Here is a 13,275-nt window from a genome sequence, read left to right as displayed (position 1 = left end):
ATTAACTCAAAAGGGGCTCAGACGGCACAAACGGTGCAGAGGACGGATCTCCCAGTGGTAATCAGACTGTAAACCTCAGTGGATCCAAAGGGGCACCAGAGGGAGCTGGAAGAGGGCCAAAGATTTGCAAAATGGCTTCTCTAAAATCCTCAACTTTTTGCAATGTCGCCAATGGCCCTAGAAATTCAGTGTGCATTGGGATCAACTTCAGAATCTGCTCCTTGGTGGGGGGCATCTTGAAGTCCTCACAACTTCTCAGGAAGAGAATGGCAACACTAGGATTAGGCTCGCTTGGCCATCTGCTTTCTCTTAGACTTCAACTTACCAGAAGAATTGGACTGCGATGATGACCTGTTGTGGGAATGGCCCACCACCTCGACTATGAACAAGAACAGGACTTGCACTACTTCTTTCTTGTTCTGCAACGTATAGGTTGTTTTCGCATTCCTGGATCGCCTTCGGATTCATACGACTCACATAATTGAGTCGTAGCCTGAACCCAAACACTAGAGACACACCTCCTGGGGGTCGGTCACAGATATCTGTTTGACAGTCACTACAAGTTTTAAAGACTGTAGTTTTAGGATGGGACATGTCCCCGTGTACACAGGAAAAGAAGGATTTTGAGAAATAACTTGTTAAGAGACAAGAAAAAGGTTGGGACCTAGCTCCAGATCTGCATACAAAGGCCGAGAGAGAAAGTAACTGATGCAAGCATGCTGAGGTGGCGCTTACATGCAGCTCCATCACTTCCAGGGCAGAATGAAGTTGACGTGGAGCCACACAAGGCCACCTACCAGAGCACTAGGATATGCTGCAAAAAAAATCTTACAGATCCAGTCTGGCACACATGAAGATATTCACAAGGTGAGGAATCTGCAGAACGAACAATCCTTCAGAAGGTAGTTTTTGCTAGTTTAACAAAGCAGTTTCCTTTTGAGGGGATTTGGTTTAGTTTAAGTGTCCAAAACACTTGTACAGCTACCCCGAGTGATCTCAGCATGCATTACTGAAGTAACAGTGTCACTCTCCGCTTTTAAGAGACTTTTAAAAGCCTCGCACACACCTATACTGTGGTACTACACATATGGGCTTGATCCTTTCTCATAAATAATGGTTGAGTCGACTGCTCTCCTGGGGGAATGTGCATTCTCCCAACTGAAGGTTGTTTACTGAAGGATGTGAGGGATACACTCCTAAAGTTCCCTATAGTTGGTCAACCAAAGGTAGAAGTGGTAGGAGTGGTAAGTGCTTCAAGCCCTCTAGGAACTTTCAGCTCAGTCTGCTGATTAGTGAAAAACACAATCATTCCCAAGTATTTGTTTTGGGCAGAGAGAAGTGTAAAATAAATTATACAACTTACACCACAGGAATAAATGTAGCTCTTGCAAGGAAACTGCCAATGTAACTAGCAGCAGTCTGCCGAATGACTGCAGGATTATTTGGATTTTGAAGTTTTTTCCAAAGATGCTCGAGAAAGGACTCGGCAAATCCCTGCAATGAGAAATGGAACATGTTAGAGTTACAAATTTAGCAGCATAGGAATTATTATTCTGTTACAGAAAGTGCACTTCATTCAGAAGTCAATCACAGTTGCAGGGCTTTGAAAATGACCTCTGTTTATACGCTATGGGAAGAGTGAACACACTGATGTTGGAAGCAGTGTCCTAGTTAGCTTATTTCAGATTAAACTGCAAAATCAGACAACAATATTCACCACTGAGTATAAGTTTGTTGGTGCCCCACCTACACCTGCCCTAACTTGACTAGGACCCATTTGGCCCCTGGCCAAGGAAGCAAAATTAGTAGTCAGAGAGGAGTGTTTACCTCCAGGCTAGTTCCATTACTAAGGTGGGCTACCTGAAATATTGGATCAGTCCTGGAACCAGTTTCCAAATTTGCTGACGCGTTCCTACGCCCAATGGTACAACGGACATCTACATACCTTAGGGATACCATGGATGTACTCAATCTACTTGAAGATCTCCCTTTTGATCCAGCCTCCCAATTACTGATCAGCTGTGACGTGGAGAGCCTGTATACCAGCCTCCCACACAACCAGACTCTTAATATCATTGAGGACGTCCTATTTGAGGATGATTGGGAATACCAAACACCTAGGAACATTGTCATGGAGTGTTGTTCATTAGCCCTGAAGGAGAATTTTTTCAAGTACAATGGGACCCTCTACTTGCAAAAACACGGGACCAGCATGGGGAGAACATTTGCTCCCAGTATAGCTGGTCTCTACGTGCATAACTTGGAAACTACCAAGATACTACATCCCAACAATCCATTCAGACATAACATGAGAACTTGGAAGAGGTACATTGACGATATTCTCATTATCTGGGATGGTGATGAACAAACATCACAACAATTTCTGGCAATGGTTAAACCTACAGGACGATTTCTTAAGATTCACGAGTACTGTATCCAACAGCAGTCTTGTATTCCTCGACCTCAACATCTTTCCAAAGGATGGAAGATTAATGACTACCACCCACTTTAAAAGTACCTCCAGAAATTGCCTGCTCATGTACAAAAGCTTTCATCCCAAACTTCTACGGGACAATTTGACTTATGGGCAATTCCTCCGTCTCAGACGGAATTGTACCGAAATTGAGAATTTCAAACTCCAATCTAAAGATCTGCGGAAAAAACTGGAGGTCCGTCAATACCCGGAAAGAATATTCAACCAAGCATTTAAGAGGGCACGGAACAACTGCAGGGAGAGTCTTCTGGAAGAAAAAACATCCAAGGAGGAAGAAAAGAGACCAATATGCATTATAACATATAATACGTGCTCCAACCAGGTCTCCAAGATCGTTAATAAACATTGGAGGATTCTGAATAGTGGAGGACTACAGTTGCCTAAACCCATGTTCTCCCATAGAAGGGGAAAGAGTATTCGAGACATACTGGTACACACCAGACCCAAAACGATGAACAACAACTCCAGCAATGACCCCAACTTTGTCCAAGGTCCCCACCCATATGGCAAACGCGTCGACGCATTCTTCAGTATAATTCACGACTCGGACATCCCTGTTGATACACTGTACCGTAGTGTGCATAACATTGGTGTCAGAAATTGAGTTGGAATATACACTTAGTATTGTACAAGTTTAATGTCTTACTGTTTTCTGTCTTTATGTATCAATTTTGCTGGTCAATATTGAATGTTAGGTATTTTTATTGCTATTTCTTTTAAACCTGTGTTAAGTGGTCTTTAAACCGTCCACTTTTTTTAATCATTGTGTAACCAATAAATTGTGTTCTTTTTATACATGCAAATTTTGTAATTGTTTTCGTTTCCAAACTTTAATTGTGTTTACAAATTTAACTTTGTTCAAGGGAATCTCTCCTTTTTTTCACTGGTTGGTTAACCCTACTTCCCTTGATTTTAGTTAAGGGGTACCTCTCTATTTGCTCTCCACCTTATCACGTGCCCCTGCCACCTTGAGTATGTAGGGATGACCAGCAGGGCCGTGAAAACCAGGATAGGGGAACACAAGAGTACGATTAAATGTCAGCGAGCGAGTACAAAACTAACCACCCACTTTCTGGAAAAGAAGCACAAACCTGAAGAGATCTCATGGACAATAATTGAACAAGTGGCAAAAGAACAACTGCTCCTTGAGAAGGAACAAAGGTGGGTGTTCAGTCTGGACACCAACAACACCGGCCTCAATGACGACATCCCGTGGGGACAACTGTGATAAATACCAGCATGAACCCACATCGATCTCCATGCACAAGATAACCGCCTGAAAAACCAACATGACCATTGGCCATGGTTCAAGAAAGAAAAAATGAGCCATTACTCTACAAAAAACTAAACTACCCTTTTTGTAGCAGTGCAATTACATCAACACGGCTTAGCTGAAACAATTGGTCTGGCCACCGTTCATTGAGGATGTGTATTCACCGAAAAAGATTTTTTACAATACTGTCTGAGATGAGCTCATATCTAAACTAGCATAGCATGAACTTTACCTTCTGGGAGCTCCATCGCGTCAATGCCCGAGTATGACATTCGGACCATTCTAACACTGAAAATGCAGATGTACCGAGGAACTCAATCTTGTTAAGGTCTGAGTAAGACATTGGGTAATGGTAAGAACTGAGAATGGACGTTTACTCAGGGTTATCATCATTCATAGGCAATAAGTGTTATGAATAGCGTTGATACCAGGCTCAAGACAGCTCAGCGTCTAGAATAGAACTTTTATTATCACTATTTTGTTTTGTTATTTCTTATTCCTGCAAAAACATTTCGACTAAACGGAAGTTTATTTTTTCACATTTTAGAGCAAAGAAGATCATCTTTTTGCTTCAGAATAACATTTATTTTGCACCACGATCATAACGAGAGTAGACAGACTTCCCGATTGGCACGCTGTTTCTACTCACTAGCGTCCGACAGAGTGCGGCCATTTTTGTTAGCAGTCTAGCCTTCACTAGGTTTGTCCTAACAACGATGACACAGCCCTTCAGACAGCTTCCGGTACAAATAGAAGGGGCCGGGCGAGCTACCGGGAACCCACGGAGCTGCTGCAGGGAATGGATTGAAACAGAATACTTAAAGCGGTCACGTAAGTCAGACCTAGACCATGGGTCTTTAAAAACCGGGTCACACGCAACTGTGGGGCTGGAACGGGGATTAAGCAACACTTGTTCACCAATACCTCGAGTGATTTCATCATGCCTTTTTTCTCCACAGTACACCGCCGATTTAATACCTAAGACGCAAGCTCATGGGGCACGCAACTTTTGAATAAACTGTATGTATTGTTCGGGTCATTTATGTAATGGATATGTGCTTTTATTTCCATGCCGTTTTTGGTGCCCGCATTTTTAAAAAAACGGGCCAAATGACCATTTCAAGGGCATTTCCGTTTATCCATTGGCCAGTACTTTAACGGAACTTCATAGGGGAACACCCCCCCTCTTTTCTTTTTTCAAGCAGACCCACATAGATCGGGTCCGCCGCAAGGTGTATGTGTGATGTGTGTCGAGGTGTGCGCTTTTGTCAGTGTGAATGTTTGGAGGGCGACTTTGCCCACGGACCAGAGTTATGAATTATATATTACTGGTTCTCTGTTGAACAATAGAATAATTTAAGTCATATTAAGTCTAATGTGCATTTAGATACCATGCCACAATGTGACTCACGCAACAAATGGGTCTTGAGAACTATGTGAAAAATCTTTCCTCCTATATGAATTACAAATTATATTTTTCTCCTTTTTTCCTTTTATTTTCTCCCCACAGGGTTCACAACAGGTTTTATTGTTTTTTTCACGCCTCAGCAGGGCCCACTCAAGCCCAGAGGCAAAACCAGGCAGCTGATTTTTGCTACCAGGTTTTAGGACTGTAGGCATATAATATATATTTATAACTGAGTATTTTTAGTAGGGACCAACAGACGTCCTGAGGAGTAGGCAGGAGGGGACTGCCTACGAAACATGTCATGTCGACCAAGTAGACAACACATTTTTCTCTACTTATCAACCCCCTTTTAACTTTCCCAGCCAGCGAAGCCATTAAATAAATTTTTTCGACTAGCCAGGGAACTTTTAATATTTGTTACACCACTTTTTCACGTTTATAGGTCCCTACATCCCCTTCACCTATCACTATCCTCACACTACATAGCCTATCGTCAAAAACTCAAGTGCTCCCGCGTAGTCCGTAGGTCGTAGCACGCCCCGCCCCGTAGAGGGACGGGAAGACCCCTATGATGAAGCATGACACTATGGGATTCATAGTGTGTGAGGGGTATTTTAAAAGCACATAGTGCTCTCTATCTGCCATCTGCAGAGAGTGCTTCTCTCACCCTAAAGACAGTAGGTCTTCACTTTTAATAATTGAAAAATACAAATAAAATAATCACATCTACCACATTGATAGAATCGCATTGTTTATTTACAGCGTATAGGAGGGTGGTTCTATCACTACTGCCTCTGCACTTCCTCATTTGTTTTTTGGATATCTACCTGAAATAAAGACAACATTTCAGTCTGCCATCTTGGTGATGGCAAACTTAGGAAACCTGGGACAGGGTCATACCCACTACCCACAGCAATTGATCATTTGGGGTGAGTCGTGACCCCAGGGGTAGGTAGTCCATTGGCTACTACCCTTCACTCCTCTAATGCCCCTAAATTCTGCATTTAAGGGAGCCCCTTGCACCAGGAAATCCGATCCTGTCCGACCTGGCAGAAGACAGACGTGAAGAGTCGCAAGAACATAATCCTTAGCAAATGACTTGGCGACAACCCTGCTGGCCTGCCTGCTGACTTTTCTAATTGTGCCAAAAGAAGACTTGTCCTGCAGCTGTTGTCTCACCAAAGCGTGGGGGAACTGCCAGCTCTTCGCCCAAGAACCAGGAACTCCTGTGGAATAGTGGAGCTGCTCCTCTGCATCCTGCATGTACCAAAGACTGTGCTGTGAGGTTCCAACGCTGTGAATACCCAAAGCTGGAATGCACCACTGCACCAGAGCCACCTAGCCAAAGCTGAAGCAGGCCAACAGTGCCAATATGATCCCTATACCCTCCAGATTCTAAGCTCACCTTGGATCTCCCTGAGGTGGACTTCTCAACGACACCTGCAGCCTCTGTTTTCAGGCCCACACTACCGCTGACAAAAACCAGACGCCTAAGGACACCTCTGTACCCGTCGCCCATGGAGAAGAGGACCAACGGTGGCCCCACAACCTTCGTCCTCGAGCATTTGGAGATCTGAGCCCACCTCCCTGTTGGTTTAACCTGACTGGCCTCCCAGTCCAAACCTTCAACCGCTTTTCACGCAGACTGATCCCCATACACTAACATTGGGCACCCGAACATGTATTGCACCACTGCACCGACTGCCCTACTGCTGCTGGAGGGAACCTGTGGGTGCCTACTTGGAACTTGCCCCATACTTACAGAACCAATCTCTTGGACTTAAGGTAAGTCCCTGTACTCTACCTGCATGCAGTATTTGATTTTCCTCCCATAGGATAACATTGCAGCTTCTGAAAAATGCACTGTCCAATTTTTGAAAAATTGAAGAATTTCTATTTGAAACATACCTGATTGCATTGATTCTGGTACCTAAATACATATATAAAGATACGTGTCATTTTTATAAATTTGTGTGGCTCTCCTTCTTGAATTGTATGTATCATTTATTGCCTGTCTGTGCATTTTGCAGATGTCTAAGACTCCTCTCTGATAAGCCTAACTCTGCTTGACCACACAACACCCTAGAAGAGCACCTTGGGATTGCTAGAGCAAGCCCTTGTCCACTAGTAAGAGAATACCTTGATCATTTGCACAATATACCTATTGTTGGTATATGATATAAAAAGCCAGCTTCCTACAGTTGTCTGGACTTTCTACAAAGTGTACCTCATTTTGGTGCACTACATAAAAAGCTAGTTTCCTACAGTCATGTAATATATGTACGTCACCCCTGCAGCAGGCCTTGTAGCCCTACGGCAGGGTGCATTATATTACATGGGAGAGCATATCTGCATGAGTAATTATGTCCCTGTGCTGTCTAGTTCAGTTACTAAATGGTACAAATGAACAGGGAACCCATCTTTTGTATATGTACTGGGGACTGGTCATTACGAGTTTCCCAGCTACATTTTGATTGAAATATATGGTGTTTGGTATCCAACATATTGTCTTAAAAAATGTGTACTATTGCCAGGACTAGATTTATTATGACATGTACCCAGAGGGCACCTTAGAGGTCCCCCTGAAAAACCTACTAGTATCTAGTGTGCTGGCTGACTGGTCTCGTCCAGCCTGCCACGACAGACAGGTTTCTGACCCCCTGCAAGAGAAAGCCCCGCTGAGGCCAGAAATAATGCTTCCTCCTGAGGAAGGTGTTCACATCTCCTCTGGCAGGATGACTAGCGATCTAGCATATCATGGTTAGGGGCTTCAAAGCAACTACCGCCTTTAGTGTGCGATTCCGGCTTTGCCTAGACCTGGGAGATGCCACCTCCTGCCCTGAGGCGCATTTGGCAGCAGAAAAGGTGGGAGATTAACTATGCAAGTAGGCGTGTTGCACCTCCAGGCTAGTCATACCCCTATGGTGCGCTACCTGATGTGTGGAATTAGGAACTCTGGGAGACGGTTATTTCCACTACCCACAGGAAGTGATCATATAGGGGGTGTAGTGACCACAGGGGTAAGTACCCCATTGGCTACTACTCTTCACCCCCCCTATTTAGAAACACCCCTGACACCAGGAACACAGATTTGACTGCCTGAAAATAGAAGGACAAAGAAGAGCTGAAGATGGGAGAACTGTGAACTAGCATCAACTTTGGCGCAAAACCCTGCCTGTCTGCTGCTTTCCTGACATTCACCGACACAGACTCATTCAGAAGTAGAACAGCCTCCCCAAACCTTCAAAGGTCGGTCCAGCACTTCCTCTAACCAGAAACATCTCCCTTGGAGTGGAGGAGCCACTTCCATGCACCAGCAGGCACTGACTGCAGCTGCCCGGTATACAGTTCTGTCGACTCCTGGGCCCACTAAGGGAGCAGCACCCCAGCAAGAGGTCTTTGTGCCTCAGGAGGTCAGATCTGTCCCCATGTAAGGTGTGGAGACACCTGGATCTGCAGGAGCCGCCCTGCGCCAATACCAGAGGTACCAAAGTCAGTTGCAAGCACCAAGGCTGGTTAGTGTTCAGTCGTAACATCACCACTACCAAAACTTAACTGCACGTCAAGGGACCCCAAGGGAGGCCAGCTCAGAAACACAGATAACCAGGAGAGCCTCTAACTAGCCAACACACTGGACAAAACACCTCTACACCCGAGCTCCCCAGCTCAGGCTCACATAAACCGACGGTGTCTCTGTGGTCCTCAGATCCTCAAAAGCAGAGCCCACCCTTGGGTTCTGCCAAAGTCCCCTTTGCATTCTATTTCTCACAGGTACTGTTTCCACTGACTTTAACAGGTAGCGTTTGCTAGACCTGGTATCATTGGCGTGAGTCTCCCTTCCATTTTTTACTGATTGTCTCCTCTGTTTTTGATCTATTTTGCTGGTTAGATGCTTAGGGCCTAGACCAACCTGTAGCCTTTCTCAGTAGGAGGTTACTTCCATGGCAACAGAGGTGGAGTGCAATTGAGCGTGAGGCATTTGCTGTGGTCTGGGCAATGAAGAAGTTGAGACCATACCTGTTTAGGAATGACTTCCGGGTGCAGACAGACAACAGGCCCCTCAGATAGTTGATGCAGATGAGCAGTGAGAACCCAAAGTTGTTGAGGTGGTCCATTTCCCTACAGGGGATGGACTTTATGGTGGAACACTGCCCTGGTACAGAACACGCATGTGCTGATGGTCTGTCCAGATTTTTCCGCCTTAGTGAAGAGAACTCCCAAGGGGAAGGGTAGTTCTCCCCACATTTCAGCTGGAGGGGACACATGTTAGACCTGGTATTATTGGGTCTCCCTTCCATTTTTTACTGATTGCCTCCTCTGTTTTTGATCTGTTTTGCTGGTTAGATGCTTTTGGCACTGTGCCACTGCTATTCAGTGCCACAGTGCAAGTGTTCCCTATGTTAAATTGATGTATTGACTAGTGACTCCATGGTTGGGTTATTTGATTTACTTGTCAGATCCCAGTACAGTACACCATGTGTGCCCAGAGTTTGTAAATCAAATGCTTCTGGTGGGCTTGCAGCACTGGTTGTGCCACCCACAGAAGCAGCTTGTAAAGTGTATCTCAGGCCTGCCATTGCAGAGCCTGTGTGAAGTCTAGTACTGCACACATGGCAGTCTAGTACTGCCATGTTGACTTGGTGAGTCCCTTTTCTTCATATCAGACACCCCTAAGGTAGGCTCAAGGGCAGGGTGCACTGTAAGTATAACGTAGGACATGCCCTGATGTGTGTGGCATCTCCTAATCGTGAATTACAGTCATGTTCGTTTTTCACTATTACGAAGCTACCTGTTCCCCATAGGCCAGAATGGGCAGTTTGATTGTTACATCTTATAATCCTAACTGACCCAGGGAGCATGGTGAAAATTCGAATTTAGTATGCCTGAACTCAGAATGATAAAATACATCTTTTAGTGAAGTTGGTTTTAACATTCTGTATTTGAAAATACCACTTTTAGAAAGTAGGTATTTTTTTGTCTAACCATCCAGTCTGCCTCTGCTAGCTTGTGTATTGTGTGTCTGGTTTTGTGAGTGACAGGGGCTGGGGGATTCCAGGAGGCAGGGTGAGTCAGCACAAGACTGAATAGACCAATTTGCATGCAGATGGGTGGGAGGAGTAGCACCTGGGTCTGAAAAGGACTGTGCCTGCCTTCTACAATGCTGGCTCCACCTCCTGTGGTGTGTCTGATGACCTTGGCCCACCCTGTCAAAGGAAAGTAGGAGTCATGTAAACAAAGTGCTCTAGGACTACACAGAACTGGTTTGGACTGGGTACATGGCCCTCTGCCTTCAGAGAACAAAGGATTTGCTAGTACAAATATTGAGACCTAGACCACAAGACTTTAGATCACTTCTGGAACAACAAGACAAACCTCTGCCAAGGAGAAGAACCAAGGAAGCTGTAGGAGTTGTACTGCCCCCCTGCCAGTGTGCTGTGTTGGCCTACAGTGGTGTCTTCAGTGCCAAGGAGAGGAGAAGGAACTTTTAAAGAACTTTCATCATCCTGCAGAATATTACTCCAAGGGCTTGAACGTGTGCTTGCCTCCTGCTGAAGTCTCAGGGACAAAAGACTTCACCACCAGCTCCCCTCTGACTGTCCTTGCTGGGAATTCTGTCTGCAGAAGCCTGCGTGTTGCTGGGTGCTGGAAGCGCGACGCATCGAGAAGAAGCATGTCGCAGTCGCATCTGTTGCATCGCCAGAGAAGCGTGCCTTCGTCAAAGCTGTTACCAGACGCATCACCAGAGAAGTGTGTCGCCACCGCAGAGGTCGCCGTCGCATCACCGGAGAAGTGTGTTGGGGGCCGGTCGTGGCTCCAAAGTTACAGAGTTCACCGCACGGCCACTAGGCATGCACGCATCGTCTTCACGTCGTCGCATCAAGGGTGCAATCTTCTTGCATCACACCGGATTGTCGCATCGCATCGAGGCGCCATCTTGCCGCCTCGTAACCGGGCCGCAGTACGAGTATCTACGCATCACCTCCTCTCCGGTAAGGACAAGACGCATCCCCTACTCTGCGCAAGCATTGAGGCCCAGCGCATCGTCTCCCCCGAAGCAAGGAACCAAAGCATCTCCAACTCTGCAAGCCTTTTGTGAGAATTGTGTCGCATTTATCATCAACTTGAACTAAGCGACTTCTACCATCTTTAAGTCTATTTTAAGTACAGTATTGTGGATTTTTGTCATTTGTGGTCTCTGCATAAAGAATACTTATTTTTATAAAACCTGTGTTGTGTCCATCTGTAGTGTTTTCACTGTATTACTGTGCGTGTTCACAAATGCTTAACACACTGCCTCTGAGATAAGCAGGTCTGCTCGTGCCAAGCTACATAGGGGGTGAGCAGGGGTTATCGAGTAGTGTAATCCCCTTTCCCTGACTTAGAAGCAAGGGTCCCTATTTGGTAAAAGGTGTATACCATTGCCAACAAGAGACCCCCAGTTCTAACAGCATTCAAGGCTACTGCCACGTAAAGCACCTAAGCACCTGGACACCCTAGGGCAAGTAAACCTGAACTCATGTTGCTTTCTTGAACCTTTGCCCCTTCTTACCTTAAGTCCAGAACAGCGGTCCTGTAAGCCGTCTGTAAGTGTGTCTATTGAGTGAATGTTTCTCCCACAGGATAACATTACCGCGTTTGAGGCTCATGCCTCAAATAGGACAGCTGCCATTTTTTACTGTAAAATTTGATAAAATATGTCAATAATATCTAAAGTACTTACGGGATTCTGATAATCTAGGTGTCTAAAATGATATTTAAAAAAGTATGCTATTTTTCTAACTTGGTCTTGAGTTTCCTCTCGAGTGTGTGTCTTATTTATTGACTCTGTGTGGTTAACAAATGCTTAGCACTACCCTCTGATAAGCCTAAACAGCTCGCCCACACTAACACAGAGAGAATTTGGGATTATAAATTAAAGCCATGGAAGCTAATAAGGGTCGTCTGGACTTTCTATATAGTGTACCTCATTTTGGTACACTACATAAAAGCCAGGCACGACCACCAATCATGTATGGTATCTCCCTCTTGTCCACATCCCTTCAGCACAGCATGTGCTCTAGTCATGTTCCCACTTATCAAACTACTGGCAGGGTGTATGGCACATGCTGAATATCACAAGTGACTTACATTTCTAACCCTCGGCTAAATTAGCCATCCTCTCTGACACTTCTGATATAGACAACACTACCTTCCACTGGCGAAGATGGATGACCATCCCATTCATGATCCCAAAAACATACATCCTCAGACACCGGAGGTTGGCAACGACATCTACACAGTTAAATGGCTGTCACACAACTATATTATTTATAGGCTTCAAGAACAGACACCGTTGTTCGATCAGATTTGGTAGCCATTTTTAATTTGTGAAGTAACACACTCTTAAAACGACCAAGCTAACTTCTTGTGCTGCATATACTTTTCATAACACCCCATCCTACGTAGCTATCCTTCATATAACTACATAAGGCTGGGAAGAGCTTCTGCCTCAAACACTGATCAGTCAAGTGCAAAAGTAAATACCAGCATATGCATACTTACCTTTTTTCCTTTTTAAGGTTCTCAAACAGAATTATCCGATCTACAGGTTCTCAACAACTCGCAGTTTAGCTTCCCATTCAACCTCTCCCTCCAGAACTCAACACTCTCTCTACACCACCCTCCTCAAAGTCCCCTAGTACACCATTTATAAACATACACATATATTATTGCCAGTAGCCTTAGAGTTATATTTAAATGTTTTGCAACCTCATACGACAACCATTGTTTCAAGTGCAATTTACACACTGAATAACTGAAAGTTTTCTGACTCTGATGGAGGACCGGAGAACACGCTGTGGCTGGCAGTTCGTGAATAAGAATTCAACTCGAGAAAAGTGGTTTATATGAACACTCTTGTGATGAAAATTAACAACAGATGGGTATACTATGTGATTTTAGCTTTTCTCTAATCTTCTGATTACCACTGAATTGATTGATGCACCTCCATCAAGTCCTGAGGATGGTCTCTATGAATCACTAATAAGGAGAACGAAACACTGACACAATATAAGATCTGGAGAGCGTGACTGAATCTGGATGAAGGAGGAGATTCAAGCT

At 44.8% G+C, this 13,275-nt stretch overlaps 1 protein-coding gene across 2 annotated transcripts in view; it reads right to left on the bottom strand.

Annotated features, from left to right (window-relative positions):
* The window catches only part of RRN3 (RNA polymerase I transcription factor RRN3), a 423,539-nt gene that overhangs the window by 203,543 nt on the left and 206,721 nt on the right, over positions 1-13,275 (bottom strand). For both annotated transcript variants that reach the window (XM_078663171.1, XM_078663172.1), the window contains exon 13: positions 1,364-1,494. In XM_078663171.1, the coding sequence (XP_078519297.1) occupies positions 1,364-1,494 (131 nt within the window). The remainder of the gene's footprint in view (positions 1-1,363; positions 1,495-13,275) is intronic.

This window comes from Lissotriton helveticus, chromosome 10, assembly GCF_964261635.1.
Source record: "Lissotriton helveticus chromosome 10, aLisHel1.1, whole genome shotgun sequence".
NCBI classification, from domain to species: domain Eukaryota; kingdom Metazoa; phylum Chordata; class Amphibia; order Caudata; family Salamandridae; genus Lissotriton; species Lissotriton helveticus.
This window is presented reverse-complemented; position numbering and strand designations above follow the sequence as displayed.